At 37.8% G+C, this 18,677-nt stretch overlaps 1 protein-coding gene and 1 long non-coding RNA gene across 3 annotated transcripts in view; one reads left to right on the forward strand and one right to left on the reverse strand.

Moving 5' to 3' along the window:
* Positions 1–1,107: 1,107 nt before the first annotated feature.
* LOC122821561 lies at positions 1,108–2,112 on the forward strand. Its single transcript, XR_006369038.1, has 3 exons — positions 1,108–1,163; positions 1,534–1,578; positions 1,961–2,112. It is a non-coding gene; the product is annotated as an uncharacterized LOC122821561 (long non-coding RNA).
* A 15,690-nt stretch (positions 2,113–17,802) lies between these two features.
* col5a3a (collagen, type V, alpha 3a) overlaps positions 17,803–18,677 on the reverse strand; it is a 49,122-nt gene continuing 48,247 nt past the window's right edge. For both annotated transcript variants that reach the window (XM_044099600.1, XM_044099599.1), the window contains exon 67: positions 17,803–18,552. In XM_044099600.1, coding sequence (XP_043955535.1) covers positions 18,406–18,552 — 147 coding nt within the window. In that variant the 3' untranslated portion in view covers positions 17,803–18,405. The remainder of the gene's footprint in view (positions 18,553–18,677) is intronic.

Raw genomic sequence — 18,677 nt, forward strand, 5'->3', positions numbered from 1 at the left:
ATGCTGCACATAGTGATGTGTGACAGCCTTTAAGATATCATGGCTTGATTGATAGAGGTCTAGTGACAAGTGGAGCGTTATGCTTTGAATAAGAGAACCTTGTGTTTTGTACACTGAGAAAATTTTCAGTAAAAACAGGCTTTTAATGTGCCAATCCTTCATGCTTTGCAGCAGAGAATCAAACCCCCACTAGAGCTGTTTTTTAATATTTGTTTATGTGCATGTTTTCTTTCCACTATCAAAGAAATGGGTAACAGTACTGCAGTTTTTTTCTAATGAATCCATTAAAAATGTTAATTAAATCTGATTTTGCAGCTCTGTAAGTGTTGAGTCCTTGTTGTGAAGGTGATGGGTGAGGGGATTTATTTGAAAGTGGCTTGAGAGATACATGGCCTCTCCCGCGGGACTGGCAGATGATTATCCCCCTCCTTCATGGTATGCTGAGTGAGAGAGCTGTTCTCGGCCACTGACTCCTTATTTATCTTATCCCTGCACCCTCCAGCGGGCTCCCAATCAATAACAGGGGACCTGGAGCAAGAGAGGGAGACACAGGACCAGTCATCTCGAATGAGGCAGGGGGGAGAGGAAGTGCAAGGACGGAGCCAGAGTGAGGAAATTTATTTACGCTGCCTGCTGGTTCGTGGCCACACACAGGGAGACAAATGTTTATGGGAAGCTTCAGAAACCTCCTGGGTCACTATGAACTGTGTCAATTGATTTTGTAATGATTTTCATTTCTATACAACCCTGACTTTATTTGTTGGAAGTAATTTTACTTTGTGATCACGCAACTAATTGGAATCCAAATAAAGGGCAATGAAACATGTTCAGATTTTGTTGAGCTCTGCTTTATTTCTTGTTTAGCTTCATTCAGTGTCACGGTACGCAGAAAGCAGCTTGAAACTTTAACAATTTGCTTGTGAGAAAATGTTTTGTAGGTTATTCCTCGCGTTGAAGGTTTTTAAGCCTTTCTGTCTATGAGAAGATTGTGCATTAGCTTCTATACTACATGGTTTTGCAACACACTCAATATAAAAAACACTACATATCAAACAAAAAAAGAAAGAAAAAATCTATTTTCTGGTTAGTCCGTTGCCATAGAGACATGTTGTTGTCATGCCAACAAGGTGGCCAAAGTAAAACATGAAAAAACAGAGGATAGGGTGAGTGGATCAAACCAAAAATGTCCAAACTTTGCTGTGTATTGACAAGGTGATGGCTATGTGAAGAGTCACTTTCTGCTCAGGCTGTGAGAGCTCGTAGCTTAGGTTTTTCAGTTTAGCTCCAGGTAAAAGCTAAGAAAACAAAAAATAATAAATCTTTTGGAGAAAGAAGCTTAAAAAAAGAACTAGAATTAGCAAGAAAATGGAGCTAAAACTCTCTGTTGAGCCATTTCTGGTCTGTTTAAAAAGGCTGAGGAAGCCTGGCCGAACACTTCTAAAAAAAAATATTCTCAATTTATGCCGTTTGGTGGTGTCCAGATGTGCCTGGAATATCTGATGAAATTCCACTGATGTAGTTTTATGCCTGCAGGCTGTGGAAGAGATTGAGGGATTGTGGAAGGCCAGATAAGAGAAAGTAAGTACATAGAGAAAATCTGGGGAGGGGATGAAAGAGACAATGGATAACGATTCAAAAAGAGGGAAAAAAGCTCTGACATATATTGATAGAAGACTGGGTTATGCTAAAATGAAGCTAACAATATTAGTGAATGGATGAAAGCCAAAAAAATAGAGAAACCAAATAGGATTGGGCTCAGTGGAACCCAGTGACCACTCCAATTATTATCTATTTTCCACCAAAAATGTTGGAGTTATTATAAGTCTGTCCCTTGAGACCCAGACTGCTCCTCATTTTCCCCAAGATTCAATTCCACTCTATCTCCCTCTTTCTTTTACATATAAAACACTTTCTTCAATTATTCCTCCGACATTCATATCTGTATTATTTGACTCCTTAGCCTATTCAGAGTGACTGCTCATTTCACCCCACTCCAGTGTGACTAGAATCAATCCCTGGCTAGTCGCAAAATAGGCAGAAAGAATGAAGGCAAGCATTTGTGTGCTGTGTGTTGAAGACGACTGAAGGCACAAACAAGGCAGACGCAAAAAAAAAAAACAGACCCACGGTGAGAGGGCAAATTCCTTTTACAGAAGTATGCAGATGAGTGTTTGTGAGAGGGGGAAAAGGTGTACTGGAGTGTGTGTTTGGCGTAATGAAGGTGTTTTCAGCTCCTCTGTGCTCTTTTCTTCCCGTTGTTTAGGACAGCATGGCTTATTTGAGATCAAATGAGGCTGCAATTACACGGTGCATGCCTTTCTCTTGTAATTGATTTGAAGCAAAAGTAGATTCCATCACAGGATTAAACCACGGGGTTTATCTTCTAAAGCTGCCTTCTCTCCTCTTCACCTCTTTTTCTTTCGTGGCGTGTCTTTAATAACTAAAGTGTTGCTTTGTTATGCGAATTCAGGCCACAGCTGCAACTCATTACTCTCCCTCTCCATAAATACCTGGCCCCTGCATCCGTCCGCTCCTACATTCTTAGTGCATAACCCAGCAGTCAGTGAAACGTTCTCTGTGGTTTTTGTTTAGTTATTAGTTACAAATTACTTTGTTCTTCCTTTGCCAAGAATCACAAATTGCAAACCTCTTCCCACCTGCTCCTGGTCTGGATCACATCACCCAGTTCATATTCAAGGACTCCCATGCCAAGTTTACCTTGCATAAAAATGTAGTCAAGCCATGCCTGGCTTCTAAATAAAAATATTTGCTTTGCTTTCATGAAAGTATTACCAAAGCTTTTGCTGTCAAATCAAGTTTGAGGCAATGTTAATGGCTAAAAATGTTGTTTTATGTCAAATTATTTAATTTAGTTATTTCATTAACAGAGAGTTTGACATATGACTGTGGAATAAACAAAACTTTGTTTGAAACATATACATAAAACTGACATAGAAAACTTTCTCTTTTTTTCCAAATAGCAAAAAGCAAATGCATAGCCTCCTTTGTGTTCAGCCCACTAGGTCAAATGTAAAGTTGTGGAGAATAAGACGTAAAACACCTGAAACTTTTTTGTTTATAAAACATGGCAAAGTTTATAGGGTGCGAATACATCTGCAAAATATTGTAATAGAAAGATTCTGGGACCTTTAGGACTTTGAGGAGCTCACAAAAAGTAACTATGTCAGTGTTCATGTCACCTACTTCACAAGAGTTCTGATTATTACTATTTACTATTAAGAAATAATAAAATGTCAAAGTACACAATGAGGTGAAGCTATGACTTAGCCGAAATATAAAGAATGTTTGTTTTCTCTAATATGCTGAAAGCACCTTAAGATACAAACAGAAAATTCTTTAAATCAGCCTTTTATTAATTGCCACTCTTGTATCGTAATCCCTCTCTGAATGCACCCCCGCTTCAATAGTGAATATCATTTTCTTTACAGGTACTTCTTCACCTCGACCTTGTGTTGCTCTCTGAGCCCTGTGCAATAGCTACGTGAAATAGCTGTTTCCATATTCAGTGTGGCGCTCGCCCCAGTGGGAGTGGTGTGAGCTCACAGGTAAGAAGACATGCTGCACTCAGGCTGTCTGGGGAAAAGGCATGATTGGTATTCTCTCGACTGCAGCCACAGGGGGCCCAGATGAAGGGGATATGAAGTCTCTGTGTGTGCATGTGTATGTGTGTGAAAATCTGCATGAGCGTGTGTTTACGTGTGTATATTTTCATATCTGTGTGTGAAAACATACGGGAAGGGCTGGCATTGGAGTCTGCTGGCTGACAGACAGTCTCTTGGTTAATGAGCAGCTGTCGACCATCACTATTCATGAGTCCTGTCACTCACCTCCTCTCAGAGCACAGACACCTGAAGCTCCACCACTCATTAGTGCTGTAGCATAGAAACATACACACCCCTATATGCTCCCTTTATTCTATCCATGTTCATTCTACACGTGACTACTTGCATGTAATGATGTTAAAAATATTGCGGATCAACGGAGGCTGGATCTTTGATTGAATTGAAATAGAACTATCGTGTTTTGAGCACGGCAGGTTTGTTCGGGTAGCGAAGTATTCAATCAGAATCCCTCTGCTCTTTCATCTGGTGCTGAAAAAGGCACACAGATGGAGCTTTAGCAGAAATGACTATTTGATGTGTTCTGGAGGAAATGGAGGAAGAACAGCAGGTATGCTTGAACACCTCACTTTTTACTGCTGTGTGTTAAATAGGTTTTGAATATGAAACAAACACAAGAGCACCTCAAAATGTCATAACCTTGCTTCTGTTTCATTCTCCTAATACAAGCCTGCTGGATTTATTAAAAAAATGATTTATTCTTGTGCAAATTAATTCAGACCCCTTAAACTTTCATACAGTAAGGTAGAAAAATATAGAACATCATAAGGCTGCCTGTGACATTTTCTGAAATATCTGGACATACAGATATTTAATAACAATTTCAGCAAGCTCTTTTAAATGTTTTTGGTGAGGAATAAATTATTCACACTGATAACGGCTAAAATTACGCACGGCAATATTATTATTAATAATAATACCCAGAATTTTAAAAGACTGTTTCTCTGATTAAACCCTGGTTTGGTGTGCTTCTGGATATTTAAACGAGAGTGAGCAAAACTGTTATAGTGAAAGACCTGTTCTGGTACCCCAGAAAAAAGACTATAGTTATACGAAGCATGTAAATTAAAGCACTTTGAAATGCCTTGCTGCTGAAATGTGCTATACAAAGAAAATTTGATTGATTGATTAATTTCGTAAAAATGACTCAGTCTACAGGTGGATTCAAAGCAACCACCAGGTCTGATAATTAAAAGTGATATGAAGTTCATGACAGAGGAGGCACTGAGTCCTCTGGAGTTGGATGTACAACTATACAAAACTTAAACTACAAGTTTATATTTCAGTTGTGATTTTAATTGAAACATTTAAAAGCTATTAATCTGGTTTAATCAGTTTCATTGTGTTCAACAACACGGTAGAAAGAAAATTAAAATAAAACTTCATACAAGGTCAAGTTTATTTATTTAAAGATTGTTGTGGTTTTTGGGCTGATCTCTCTTTTTTTCAATAAATTGGAAAAAAAAATCTCAATTTTTGGAGACATGTTGTCTGAAACTGGCATCTTCAGTGGAGAGGATAGCCATGGAAGAGAATGGTTCTCCAATTCCAATAACATGCTGTGAGTCTTTTCAATATGTAGAAGAACAGCACCTGTTGCCCTTTGTGCCTGTGGAGCTCAGCGCTGCCCTCTATCAGTGTAGCACAGTACTTTCTGCCTCACCTGTCCAACACCACAACACATTTATGGCTGATCTGAAAGACTAGATATGTCACACATTCATTAAATATCTTAGACAGACAGTGCAGCATTTGTGTGTTTTGTACATTTGTAATTGAACCTGCATATTGGCATCAACTGCCTGAATAAGTCAGTGTGTGTGACCTCACCACCACAGGTGAGACACTTTTCTAATGGGTTTGAACATGCAGTGTGTACATTCAGTGATTTTCACCCAAAAATTGTTTAGAAAACAAATTTATAGAACTGAAAAGCAGTTAGTAAGAAGCTAAAATAAATCTGTCAAAACCTGTAAAATGTCATCGTTTGACATTTTACTGGTTTCTCCTTGTTTTCCTCTAAATGTAACTATGGTTACTAAAGCTAAACAATTCTGTTTTAGTTTCATCAACCAAGAGGACATGTCTCCAAAATCAAGTTATTCGTTCTCGAGTTCATTTGCAGAAAATTCCCTTCCTCAGTTATTGTATACAATTGCATGCAATTGTTTGAACAAATGGATGTGACTGGTTCAGCCACCTGAAAATTGTACCAATTTAATTTTTGTTTTCTATAAAAGCTTAAATGATGTGACTGAGAACTTCTAGAACGGGCAGAAAATATATTGTTTTGAATCTCCTCTGTATTAATGTGAACACATTTACACCTCAGGCAAACCAATTTGTTTATGCAGCTCACTTCTGCTTAGGAGGATTTATGAAAACGTCCAGGTGCCCATGAAATGTTGTCACTTCCAATTTTCCGTTACAGAGTACATACCATATCAATTTTATCACTAATACATGACAGTGTGCTTAGATCATTCAGAAAGAACAGGAGACAGAGTGAAAAAATGTACGGGTGAAAGGGGAGGGAGAATGATGGAAAAAGAGAACGACAGAGTGAGCGGTGGAGAGAATATGGGTATTTCAACGCATTCAGGAATACAGGCGGGAGTAGCCAGACTCATTGATGTGAATGGAAACGATTAGTTTCCCTCCCTTTTCAGCTGAAGTCTGAGCCAGTGTAATCCCAGAGCTGAATCACTCAGTCTCTGTCTTTTGCTTGCTCTCTTTCCCTCTCTGCCTTGTCTGATTTATGGGAAAAAATCATTTCTATTGAGTGATGGGGTCATGCAGCTACAGCGCTTTCTCTCACTGGCGTTCTCACTCCCTAACAAATCACACCAAACCACACAGCTGAATACAGATCTGCTCCCTGCTTTCCTGATCTGGGCTGAGCCTGTTCATGAAGAGATACCGTGGCAGGTTATCACAGACTCCATCATTCATAACAGTTTAACACTGGCGAATGAGTGTGACTCTATTTGTATGTTTCTTGATTCTTCATGTTTCTTACCCCAGTGAAGTTAAAACAAAGAAAAGGCACCACCGATACATTTGACTGGCAGGAGACTCTTTGCTCTTGTAATTGCTGCCATCCAAAATTATTTTGAATGGCAGTTGTAGTGTTTGTAGTAGTAGCCATGGAGGTGAATGCTAACAGCTGCAGCAGACAGCAAATTGCATCCTGGTATTGTAGGTGAAGGGGGCATTCACAACAAGCTGCATGTTTAAAGCTGGGCTCTCAGTCTGGCAGATAATCATCTGACACTCCTAGAAACACAGGGGCCTTGGGCTTCCATATCACTATGAGCTGCTTGTCCAAATGCCCAGGGATTTTCTTTTTCCTCCCTCGCCTTCAGGCCATGTTTTTTTAGTACTTTACTAGCTTTGTTGATAAGTGTTTCTGATGAGAGCAGCACCAGTGGAAATAATTCCCCCCCAACCACTTTCTGAGATAAAGGAGTAGTGGATGGGACCTAGCAGTAGCTCTGCTTGCATGCACACTAATAAAAGAAAACTTCTGCTCAGCTTCAATTGCTCACAATTTCCCATCACCACACAAACACGTGTATCCAACATTGGACGTTTTTAGCTCATGTTAAAGAAGATCCAAGTTATTCATCACCTCTTGCACACTGCAAGATGTAAGCATGTGAACAGCATGCACTCTTATGCACACATCAGTGGCTTGGAAAATAATGTCTGTAGTTATCAAGCTGTGGCAGAAGATTTGGAATTGGGTGGACATGTTGAGACCCAGGGAATGACGCTGTTCTCGCTAAAATATAACAATTCCTGCTGAGTGTCTCTAATTAATCTGAACATCTGTTTAATTTGTTTATATCTCAATGTGACTTTGTGACATGTGCAGCTTGGGTGAAGTCGGTGTCACAGAAACAGAAGAGCTGAGAAACAAGACGAGAACAGAAAAAGTACAGGGGAATAAAACAACATTTTTAACTACAGTAAAAAGAGAGAGAGAGAGTTAGGAGCATATGAGTGAAAGAGAAAGAGAGGGAGAGAGCTGGAGGGAGTGATGGAAAGAAGGGAGAAAAAAGATGGAATGAGAGACAAAATCTTCCAATCAACTGTCAGTCCAGTACACAGCAACTATGGATCTTGCTGCCTCTGGGTTGCACTAATGTACTCCTGGGCCTGAAAGTAGCTCATCAGTGCCAACTATAGACTCACAGCTCTGTTCGAATCATTAATGGGACACTGAACAGCAGAGCAGAGCTGGTTGAACGCTTTGCTCAAACGTATGCCTCTCACTTATAGTAAGAAATAGTAAGAAAGGGAAGGTGACAGAATATTGTGAGTGTGACATATAATGCTTGCACATCAGCATGTTAAGGTAAGCGTGTGATAAAATAGATACAAGTGAAATGTTACTCCATACAAGATGTTCACTAGTTATCCAGAATGCATTAAAAAAAGACTGCTTTACAGGGGTGAAGAATTCAATGCTTGGTTGCATTTAATCACAAAACTAATTTGTGGTCAAATTAAATTAAATGTAATTGAAAAGTAACAGCAATCTATTCAAAACTTTGTCTCAGTGGTGAGAGTGTGTCAGCATGGGGTGGGCAACTCCATTCTTCCAGTCCTTAAGAGCTGGTATTCTGTCTGTGTTTTAGATCCATAGTCCAACACAGCTAAAATAATAGCTAAACCACCTCCCCAGGAGATAATCAACACAATAATATCAATTTATAAAATGAGGTAACATCTAAAATGTTGCCCACCTGTGAGGCATACCGTGCTGCCAAAAGTATTTGTTCACCTTCCCAAATCAAACATTTCTGAACAAATAAATTCCCAAAATGGTACATAAGCAGTATAAGTTATGTAGTAAAATTCCCTTGCTGCTTAATATTACATAGTGAGCTGTTAGCGATATTTTGGTCATTTACGTAGTGGAACAGAGTTCATATGTATGCTGACGTGAACAGAGAGCAGAGGTGGCCATCTTTCTACAGAGTGAAGCGAAAGACCTCCAAATTTAATGCGACTGTCAGATTACCTCAAAAATAAAGAGGCTAAAGAGATATGCTTTCTAAAATGACAAATAATGGCCCTAACTAGACAGTCTGTTGTGATACATTTAGAGCATTTACAGTTACTACTTAATATTTATTGCCTCGAGAATTAAATCAGGCCTAAGTGGTTACAAATAATGGAATCGAAATAAATCCTTTCATCATGTGAACTGCTATGACTTTACTCACTGGCTGCAACCTAAAACAGAGACAAACACAAAATTAACTACAATAAAAAGTACTAAAGGATTTTAGAAGTTTGAATTGAAGGCAAAAGCCTGAAAAATAGTTACATTGTCATTTTTTAAGGCTCATTTGACTTTTACTTTTCACAGTATTTCCACTGCAATCAGAAGGGATTCAAGTTATGTTAGGTAACTTTTTTATAAAAAAAAAAAACAAAAAACACTACAGTCCTTGATGTGTGATTAATAATTAGTTTACTATCACCGTTTGATTCAGAGTTGCTAATGAAACACTTATTAACAGATTGGGCTGCATTACTGTGTATCAGTTATATAACTGTTACACAGCAATCAAACATTGAACAAATTTTTGTGTAATAATTTATTCATTAAACACTCCCCAGTCTATTCTTTAGAAATGAATCATAATCTCATTACACTTTCAGGGGGAGTTATTATTAGGAAAGTGCTTGTCTATTCAGCATTTATCTTGTAATTTTTTTCTCAATTGTTCCATAAAAATATATTTTTATTCTATTAGGAGTTTTATAGTGAAGGAAATATGCAGTGTAACCATAGCATCCAAATCAAATTTATGTCCAGAGTCCAGATGTAGACTAAGCTCTCCCAAATCCTTTTATTTTGTTTTTCTGAGCAATTCAGAGTTAAACTTGCTCAAACTTGAAGTCACAGACAGATTTCCAAGCATTTTCCTTCAGGTTTTTGGTAGAGGGAATTTTTTGCTCTTATCAACTATGACAAGTATTCCAGATCTTACAGAAACAAAGCAGCAGCCTCTGACAATAACACCAACATTATGTTGGAATGTTGGTACAAAATGCATTTTTGATGCATATTTTCAGGTCCAATTGACAATATATTACTAAATGCATTATTACTGTGTGATTATAAAACTTAAAACAGCACTTTGTGTACTTTATATCTTCTTAAAATCTTAAAAGACAAAAAGCATTAAGTCAACAAGTCATTGACTATACACAGTGTATCTTTTGCTCTAGATTGTGTTCTTGTCAGTACAGATGAGCTACATAATCTGCTAAAACAGATTAACAACAACAAAACTTCTGGTCCTGGTGAGTTAGAGTCTGATTTATATGAGCAACATTTTAATCAATACTTGACTCTGGACACATTTCAGATGTGTATGTAAGTTTATGTTCTGTGAAAATGTTAGACTCGATGTATTATGCAGCAGTAAGATTTGTATCTCTGTCTTGTGTTTGGTATGCATCACTGTTTCTGCTTGGCCTTCTTTCCACAGTTGTAAATGGGAACATTGGTACATTTATTTTTACAAGGCCATATTAGGCGTCTTGAATATTTATTTTTGTTTATTCTTGATCCCTAGGAGTTGTAATCTTCGGTCAGACAGACAATTATTTATGTCCATGACATGTTCATTTCTCAAACACAAATTGCTTTTGGAGAAAGTGCCTTTCAAGTATTTCCACCTCATCCTAAATGTTATCACTTGCCAAGCATGGCTTGTATTAAATATAGGACTGATGACTGTTAGTTGTTTGTTACTGCGCAATAGCCAGCCCCGCCCTCTCCTCACAACTCCTCGGGCTGACTACTGAACCAGTTCTCTGTCTAACAGGTCCGGAGAATCTCTAAGACCTGGGTCTTACCCTGAACAAGATCTATAAGAGATAATCTATTTAAACTGGTGGCGAAAGGGATTCGTCTAGCTCTGACTACCTCCTTATCCAGAAGTTATGACCCTTCCCAGTTAAGGAACAATCAACCGAGTAGCCCTCACAGCCGCATAGTTCCAATAACCACTTCTGTTAACGGTAGTTCCCTTTCTAAAATTGTAACGTGCACTTGGTAACGGCTAGATAATTTTTAGTGACTAAGACTAAGATAATCACAGGGTCATTATTTTTCTCTCACCAAAGGAAAGTCTGAAGCCACCACATTACTAGAATCATGAATACTGATTTTACTATAAATAGAAGCACTTTAATTCAAATGACTCAATTAATTTCAATGTCCACAACCTAATCAGAATTTTTAAAATATATGAATTTATTAAGCAAGCTTTAGCAGGGAAAATGACAGGCATACAGAATTTACTTGTGATTACCATACAAAGAAAATCAATATAGTTTAGATCAATTCAACCTTTACCTAACAACCTCCCTACACTGTCATCTATCTATCAAATAAGGCTTTGGGGTGTGGCACAACTCATACCCATCGATGGTATCGGATCTTGGCAACAGGAGTCCTTGTAGTCCTTGGTCAGAGTCTTTGACTTTGAATCATAAATCCTCTTTGGAACCGAAACAAAATGAACTGTCTGCTTCATCCAGCCGAACAGCCCTTAGTCGATACTTTGACTTTTGATCAGTTCCCCAAGTCTGTTGCGATGTGGTTTTGAGATCGTTGGGTAGAGTGCAGAGTTTGGAAATCCAATGAGGAACCAAGAGATTGGGTCGGTGGATCTCGCCCTTTGGTCCGGCGTGAGGAGCTCCGTTGTCCTCCTTGTGAGGCGCTTTTCTTGGTTCCAGGGCGTAGTCCTCTGCTGGTCTTCTTACCACACTTGTGTAGAGTCTCAAGCGCGGCAGAAGAACATCGTATCACCTCGGTCTCACATTTTATCGTTTCTGCACTTGTGGGCATGTACCCCAGATAGAGAGAGAGAGAGCAGGGGTGCTGCTTGCGTTTGCCCGCCTCTACACTCAGGCCCCAACCGTTGTGGTAGATTGCACACCACTCTGGTGACATTCGTGACTTGGGTCATATTGACCCTGTTGCGAGATAACGTGCTTTTGACACCTGCGACTATTGGAAACTTTCTCAAGTGGCAGGCATACTTGTGACCTGGCAGTTGCACAACTAAACCCACTCTCATGTTCTGACATTTGCAGTTTGCACCCACCTCAGCCTTCCTTCTCTTTCTTTGATTCTATACTCTTATCCATATAATTAACTTTAATCAATAAAGTTTGTTTTATATAAAACATCAATTCATTACATTAGATTATTTGATTTTGGTTCATCGTTACAGAAAACATACTAAAATACAGAGATTACACATTAAGCAATCACTATTAATCAACACACAAAGCTGTAGCAGTCTCCTAGGCATTTTTATAGAAAAAGAACATCTGTAAGCACATCCTCATGACTGCGCAACCAGGCCCCAACTCTTAGCTCAGGCCTTCGCCCTGGTTACTGTTGAAGGTTGCGAAATAATGCACCTGTGACACTTGTGACCTGGGTCACTTTGACCCAGGCACGTAGGACACGACTCCTTTTCCGAGAAAAGGAGCAACTGCATCCTCCAAACTCACTCTTACTTTTTGAGAGTTGCTAAAGTCGCACCCACACCCCACTTTTGCTCAACAACCTGTTTCCAAATAAGGTGTTGACCATCTCTGCTCTCCTGTTAGTTCCTCTTTCTCCCTTAACCTTTCACCTACAATCTACCTCCAACACATCAGTGATCTTTAATTGCAGTTACACCTTTGACACCATTTCAAGTTCAGAGTAAAAATCACATTTATAACATTTCAAGTTCAGAGTAAAAATCACATTTATAACTTCTTTTACTTCTCTGATTTATCATTCATTTATAATGTTATGATAACCATAATTTATCAGTTACTCTTATTATAATCTTAATGTGAGTTATTACAAATGTTTTTTGTAAAGAAACCAAGAATAATCCATGATTCTTATTATTTGATATCTTTCTTTAAAACTTTCATGCTTTGAGATAAGTAATAGTCTGAACTATTTTTATAAAACTGCAGGCTGGAAACTTACTTCCTCTTTTTCCAGGAAACTGCTTTTCCTGTTTCATGACTCTCTTTGTCTTGACTATGATTTCTTATGATTAGATAGAAAAAAGTAGAATTAAAGCAAAGTTTGCAGGAGACAGAAACAACACACACAACCAAATTGATTTTATTGACATTTAAGTCTAATGTTGGGTCTAGATTTTACTTGAGTAATTAATTTTAAAGATAACTTTATTTATTTTTACTGTTAAACTAAAATCTCCAGCATGGGGAAGTGGGATGATCTCGGATTTTCTTGACATAGTGTACTGAATGTATGTGCAGTTCCTGGAAGATGCTAGTGATTATAGTGCTTTGCAGTAAATTGACTTTTGTTTTAGCATGTTTTATGATGGGTGTTTAACTTGTGTCTTTAATGTAGAAAAGCACCTGACAGTAAGCTGGAAACAACACATAATACAAAAGTAAGCTTTCATATTTTCATTAAGTACTAAGCCAGCCAGACTCATTGCATTCACAGTAGAGTACAACACAAACAAGGCAAAACAATTCTGTTAGCCGGCTAGATGTAAAAAAAAAAAAAAAAGAGAGAGAGAGAGAGAAAGGTTCTTCATCTATATTGCGTGGAAGATTCTTATCTTGGGTTACAGATTATAGTAGATAAACAGTTTTCCTGTAATGGTAAGTTGTTTTTTCGTTTCTCTCTTAGCACATTCAGCAGCACATGCGCAAGCCTAATTGACAGGGCTCAAACCTTATGGTTACCATAAGGTTTGAGCAACTGCTCCGTTTTCCTCCATTTATGGATAAGAGATATCAGTGATCAGCTGGAATCAAAAGTCCGATGTATAGAAATAATTTCTCTCTTTTTTGGAATTGCTTTACATTTGGGCATAATGTGATATTTTAGCCTACTTCATTATGTCAAACAGGTTCTACTTAATTCTTTGATTAATGATTGCTGGATGTGGCTGGGCTGAAGAAACTGAACCAGAAAAAATTTGGTCATTGGCAATTACTTTATGATCGAACAAGTGATTACTTTCTCACCTATGGTCAGATGCTTGGATATTGCTCCCCTTAATAAATAAAACATATTTTCGAAACTTCACTTGGTATTTCTTCAGCATTGTCTGATATTGGAATATGTTTAATCTGAAACTGATCTGAAAGGGGGCAAATATATTTTTTTAGTAACAACTTTGAATAGAACCAACAACAAAAATAATACTAATAAATGAACTACTACAACACTTTCACTTGTTTTAGGACAGATTGAGCAATAATTGATAGCTTTATTCATCCAAAGTTTTCTGTCTCTATGTTGTGTATCTAGTAAGTGTTTGTCCAAAAAGCTTATTTACTCATGTTAGAGCAATTTCACAATGCCCCTCAAAGCTTTTACGGAAATGAACCGTCAGATCAGAGATGAAGGGCTCCTCTTACTTCACAGGCTGCACGTGTTTGAAATGCAAAGCTTAATTGTAAATTCATTACAGTTTTACAGCTCTCTGAAATAATTTTAGAACATATCACTGCATAGATCGGGGCCAAGAATTTCCTACACAATATATATATGTAAACTTTTGATTTGTATAACTTTTGATTCACAATGTCACAGGAATGGTGGAGCAATATTTCTGAATGAGAAAAAAGGCCATTGCATTGTTGAAATACCATACTGTCAATCATTCTGTGCTTCTGCTATTATTATTCATAGGTGGTGGAAACAGATGACCTTTCCTGGCCAAGAGCTTAGTCTAGTTAAATTCAATTTAGTCAAAGAGAGTGAAAACAAGAAAGAAAACATGGTAACCTTTACTTTGACATTGATTCTAACCTTGAACAATGGTCCTTAAAGGACATGAAAGCCTTGACTTGTGTCAGGATTTGGGGCAAGAGAGCAAAGCCTGTGCTTGTGTGCACGTAAGCATGCATGTGTTGTGCACCAGCAAGAGTCTGACAAAGTGTTTTTGTCAGCTTCAAATGAGGATCTCTAGTCTTAAAAGCTCTTTCCATCTTCACTGACAAAGCCACAAAAGCATTTCTTATCTTCAGTCATTTCATTACAGACATGGCTGTTTGTTCTCACTATTCATCTTCAAATACGTCCCTTACATCTGTCTTCTCACCGCCTTTCCTCTTGAGGACTGAAACAAAGCTAATTGAAATAAATGAACTGGGGAGCAAATCAGACTTCATTACATCGATTGTGTGGGGTTCCTGATTGCAGCTTGTTGAGTGAATGTTCCAGAGCTCATTGGTAATGAAGAACTACACCATCGCAACAAATTGCAAGCAGTCAGATTCTGACTGACTGGACGTTTTTTGTTTTTTCCCAGACTTGCTCTGTGGTTATTTGATAAAAAAAAAGAAAGAAAACAGAAGAAAGTCATGTAGCCTTATTTGTACATCAACTTTTGAAAAATACATTTTATTGCAGGCAACAGGCTGTTGGTTAAATTTAATACAATGAACACTATACACAAGAGGGGCAGTGCTTGACAGGGAGAGGAGGGGGAAAACAACTGTACTGCACAAACGCCATCAAACAAACATAACAGCAGGACGAAGTAGTATAATTACACATGCTGTTTAAGCACTCTACTGTTTGAGTCAGAGGAGGTAGTTAAGCACTGAGAAATTTCACTTGCTTGAGATAAAATTGGCTATAAAAATGTAAGTTACAGGCATACTGTATGTCATTTGTACATTATCTCAGCTCCGTCTTCCAATCCAAAGAACAATATTTAATTCAGAATGTAGAAAAAGAGTCTTTGAATCACAGTGGCTCTTAAAATGCAAATATACTAGAGTTTTGAGATGTAAAAAAATGAGACTTTGATCAACCATTACATTTTTTCCACATATACTGCAACACGTATCCTGTACAATTATAAAGGGGGGAAAAAAAATATAAGAATGGAAAATGGAAAAGCTGAGCTAACCTTGTTCCACACTATAAAGTAAATACTCAACTGAGCATTTGATTCAATTTCAGGAGTCAGTCTTCGTGAGTTAACACCTGCTATCAATTACAGTGAGTCTGACAAAAATGAGAAACAGATAAAATGTTTGGAAAAGATATTGTTTGCATTTGATTATTTTAATCCTTACCGTAAGTTAAAACTATAGTTTGTAAACACGTTTCAAAGCATCAAAACGGTGTTATTGTAAATGGTATCAAAAAGGAGAAGCATATAAAAAAATGCATTAACTATAATATCGCACAGTGAAGGAAGTTTAAAAAATGCGAAAATATGGGTTGTGCTTTAGAAGAGACAAAATTTCTTACTCCTCCAGATAAATATGATTAAAGATGGTCTTTTCTTTGAAACAAATGAAAGAAAAGTGATGATTTGATTAAAATGATCTGATGGAAGTATGATAACTTGTTGTCTTTAAATAAATCTGAGGATTTTGCTAGAGTGGTTGGTTTCTGCTAGAAAGTTGAGAAAGAAGGGATATGTAATTTTTTGACATCACAGTGAATGATGCCAAAAATTCACTGGCAACACTCACTGTGATGCCAAGTGGTTTACAATCTATCAGCCTAATAACACAATTGCCTAAGTCCCATTTTAAAAAACAGGAATTAGGCAATTATGCTATTAGGATGACGAATTGTAATGGACAATTGCAACCCATTGTCCATTGTAACAGACAACAGGTTACATCCATTATCTGTAACCTCTTACAGAGTGGTGGTGTGGGAGGAAGCTGGAGAATCCATGCTTCCAGTTTAATTAGGGACAACATGCAAACTCCAAGCAGAAAAACCCCAGGCTTCAAACCCAGGGCCTTCTTGCTGCCATGTAACTGTGCTTCCAACTGCACTAATATGCACCTCTGCATATATTCAAATGATAAAGAAAAGAATGACCATTATGGAGAAAATGAAGCTGTGGATGTTCTCACCAGAGTCTATAGACATTTTTGAGCATAAACATGTGGGGTGACCTAAAGAGGGCTGTATACAAGAGATATTTTCACTTTCTTTGCCTACACCTGAATATTTTGAGCCTGTGGCAGGAAGCCAGAGTGCATGGAGGGAATCCACACACGCATGACAAGAATATGAAAATTCCGTTCAGAAAGGCCAGCAGTTTTTCTGCTGCAAGGCAACAGTGCAAACAGCTTTTCCATCGCTTATACAACCAGGTGCACTTTTATATTTTCCCCTTCAAGTGGATTTGATTGTTTTTAAAATTCATAGCACGGGGTAAATGTAACATCAGACGGAAGTAGTTCATTTATAACTGTCTCATTTCTGACATCAAAAAACTTGATATTTCAAGACAAATGTCAAATCTTTAAGAGCCATTGTCCATTACCATTAAAGTGAAAACTAAAATAGGATCGATTCCAAATCAGATCATGTTTTTATATTCTATAACTTTTAATTTAAAGAGATTGTTGCTTAAAAATACAAGGTTTCGCTCTGAAAATCCGTGTAATATCAAAAATTGCCTTATGAGTGGATTTTCCCCTTAAGAGCAATTGACCATGTTGCTCCAAACTCTTCAGTATCTTTTCGCTGGCTGTGTGAAAATGACACAATCAGCCAGAAGATGTGCAAATAAAACGGAAATCCGCAGTCCCAGCCCTTTTTGAGTGTCTTGTGCTGCTGAAGGAACAATAACCTCTCATTCTCCAGTCCTATAATCGTGCCCACAGAGACGCACAAACATTGTTACACAAAAATAACAGAATTATCTGTAGCACCACAGAAGAGCAAATTGTGCCTGAATAAAAATGCTGTCTGTCCAAAATTCAGCATGTGAACAAGAGAAAAGAAAGAAAAAAAAAACTGAGTCAGGCAATGGCAAACAGGTTATGTCAGCAAAAGATGCATAAAATGTTTCTTGGTGAATAGCTTTCCAGTTTAGACTAGAGAACATTATAATCAACATGCGCTTAGTTTGTCTGTTAATGTATTTTCATCCTAAGTGATTATTTATCTCTGCTAAATGAATGTTGCTCTGATCCAAACAAAACTCTGGTTGGCAGAAACACGACAGACTCAAAACCCCTATTAGGAAGGTTATGGAGGGAAGCAGTCCATAAAGGAAAACAGCCTTATTCGGTCAAGTAAGTGTTGGGTTCAATAGCTCACTGCACCTAATGAATACACATCATGGTAATTCACTGAGCAAACTGCAGTTAAAGAGTAAAAAGGACAATCTATCATCTCTGCACATAGAAATTTAATAACAGTGCTGGTGTGGAATTAATATGTTCTGCTGTTTCACAACTGCCTTGCAATTACCATTATTGAGAAATGCTAACATGGAGATGAGTATTGCAATTCAGATTTAATCAGTCTTGGATTTTGCAAGAAGCTAGCAGGCGAGTAGATCATTTATCTGAAAAATTCAAACTGACTGTCCTATGCTGCAGTGAAAGAAATAGACCGTTACTGCACACATCCTTGTTGTTTATGACTGCTACTGCTTCTGCTTTGTGCAGCAGAGTAGCCCTTCGGAATCCAGAGTCATTTATAGCCCACAAGAAAAGATTTTAAAGATATTAAATATTTTAAATGCAATAATTCCCTTTTGTCTTCACATCTGCATATTTTTTTCTTGCTATTTTTCTTACTGTTAGAAATTCACAAAAATATTACAGAAAATGCTGATGAGCCTTAAATAATATACCAGAATCCCACAATGAAAAACTTGACACTGTGTGGCCAGTCCAGTTTTTCTTTTGTTGTTGTTTCTAACTCATACTGTGAAGGTCTTCTGTGTTTGTGATGGGTTTAGCCGTTGAAGCAGACTTGTCCAACTTGGAATCCAAACTTCTGGCTGTTGCTGCCAAAGTCTGCTGGAGCAACATCTATAACGGGGAGCAGCTCTGCAGAGGGGGAGACAATCTCTAAAATAGTCCTTTCCTGGCCTTTGCGGGACTGGAGAAGAAAAATGGAAATTATTATTAGCATCTGCTTGGGTTAATTTCACTAACCAGTCCCACCCCCCCCCCCCTTTAGCTTGAATCACTAATTAGGTTAGGGATTTGATGGTTACAAATGTA

The sequence above is a fragment of the Gambusia affinis genome, linkage group LG19, assembly GCF_019740435.1.
Source record: "Gambusia affinis linkage group LG19, SWU_Gaff_1.0, whole genome shotgun sequence".
NCBI lineage: Eukaryota > Metazoa > Chordata > Actinopteri > Cyprinodontiformes > Poeciliidae > Gambusia > Gambusia affinis.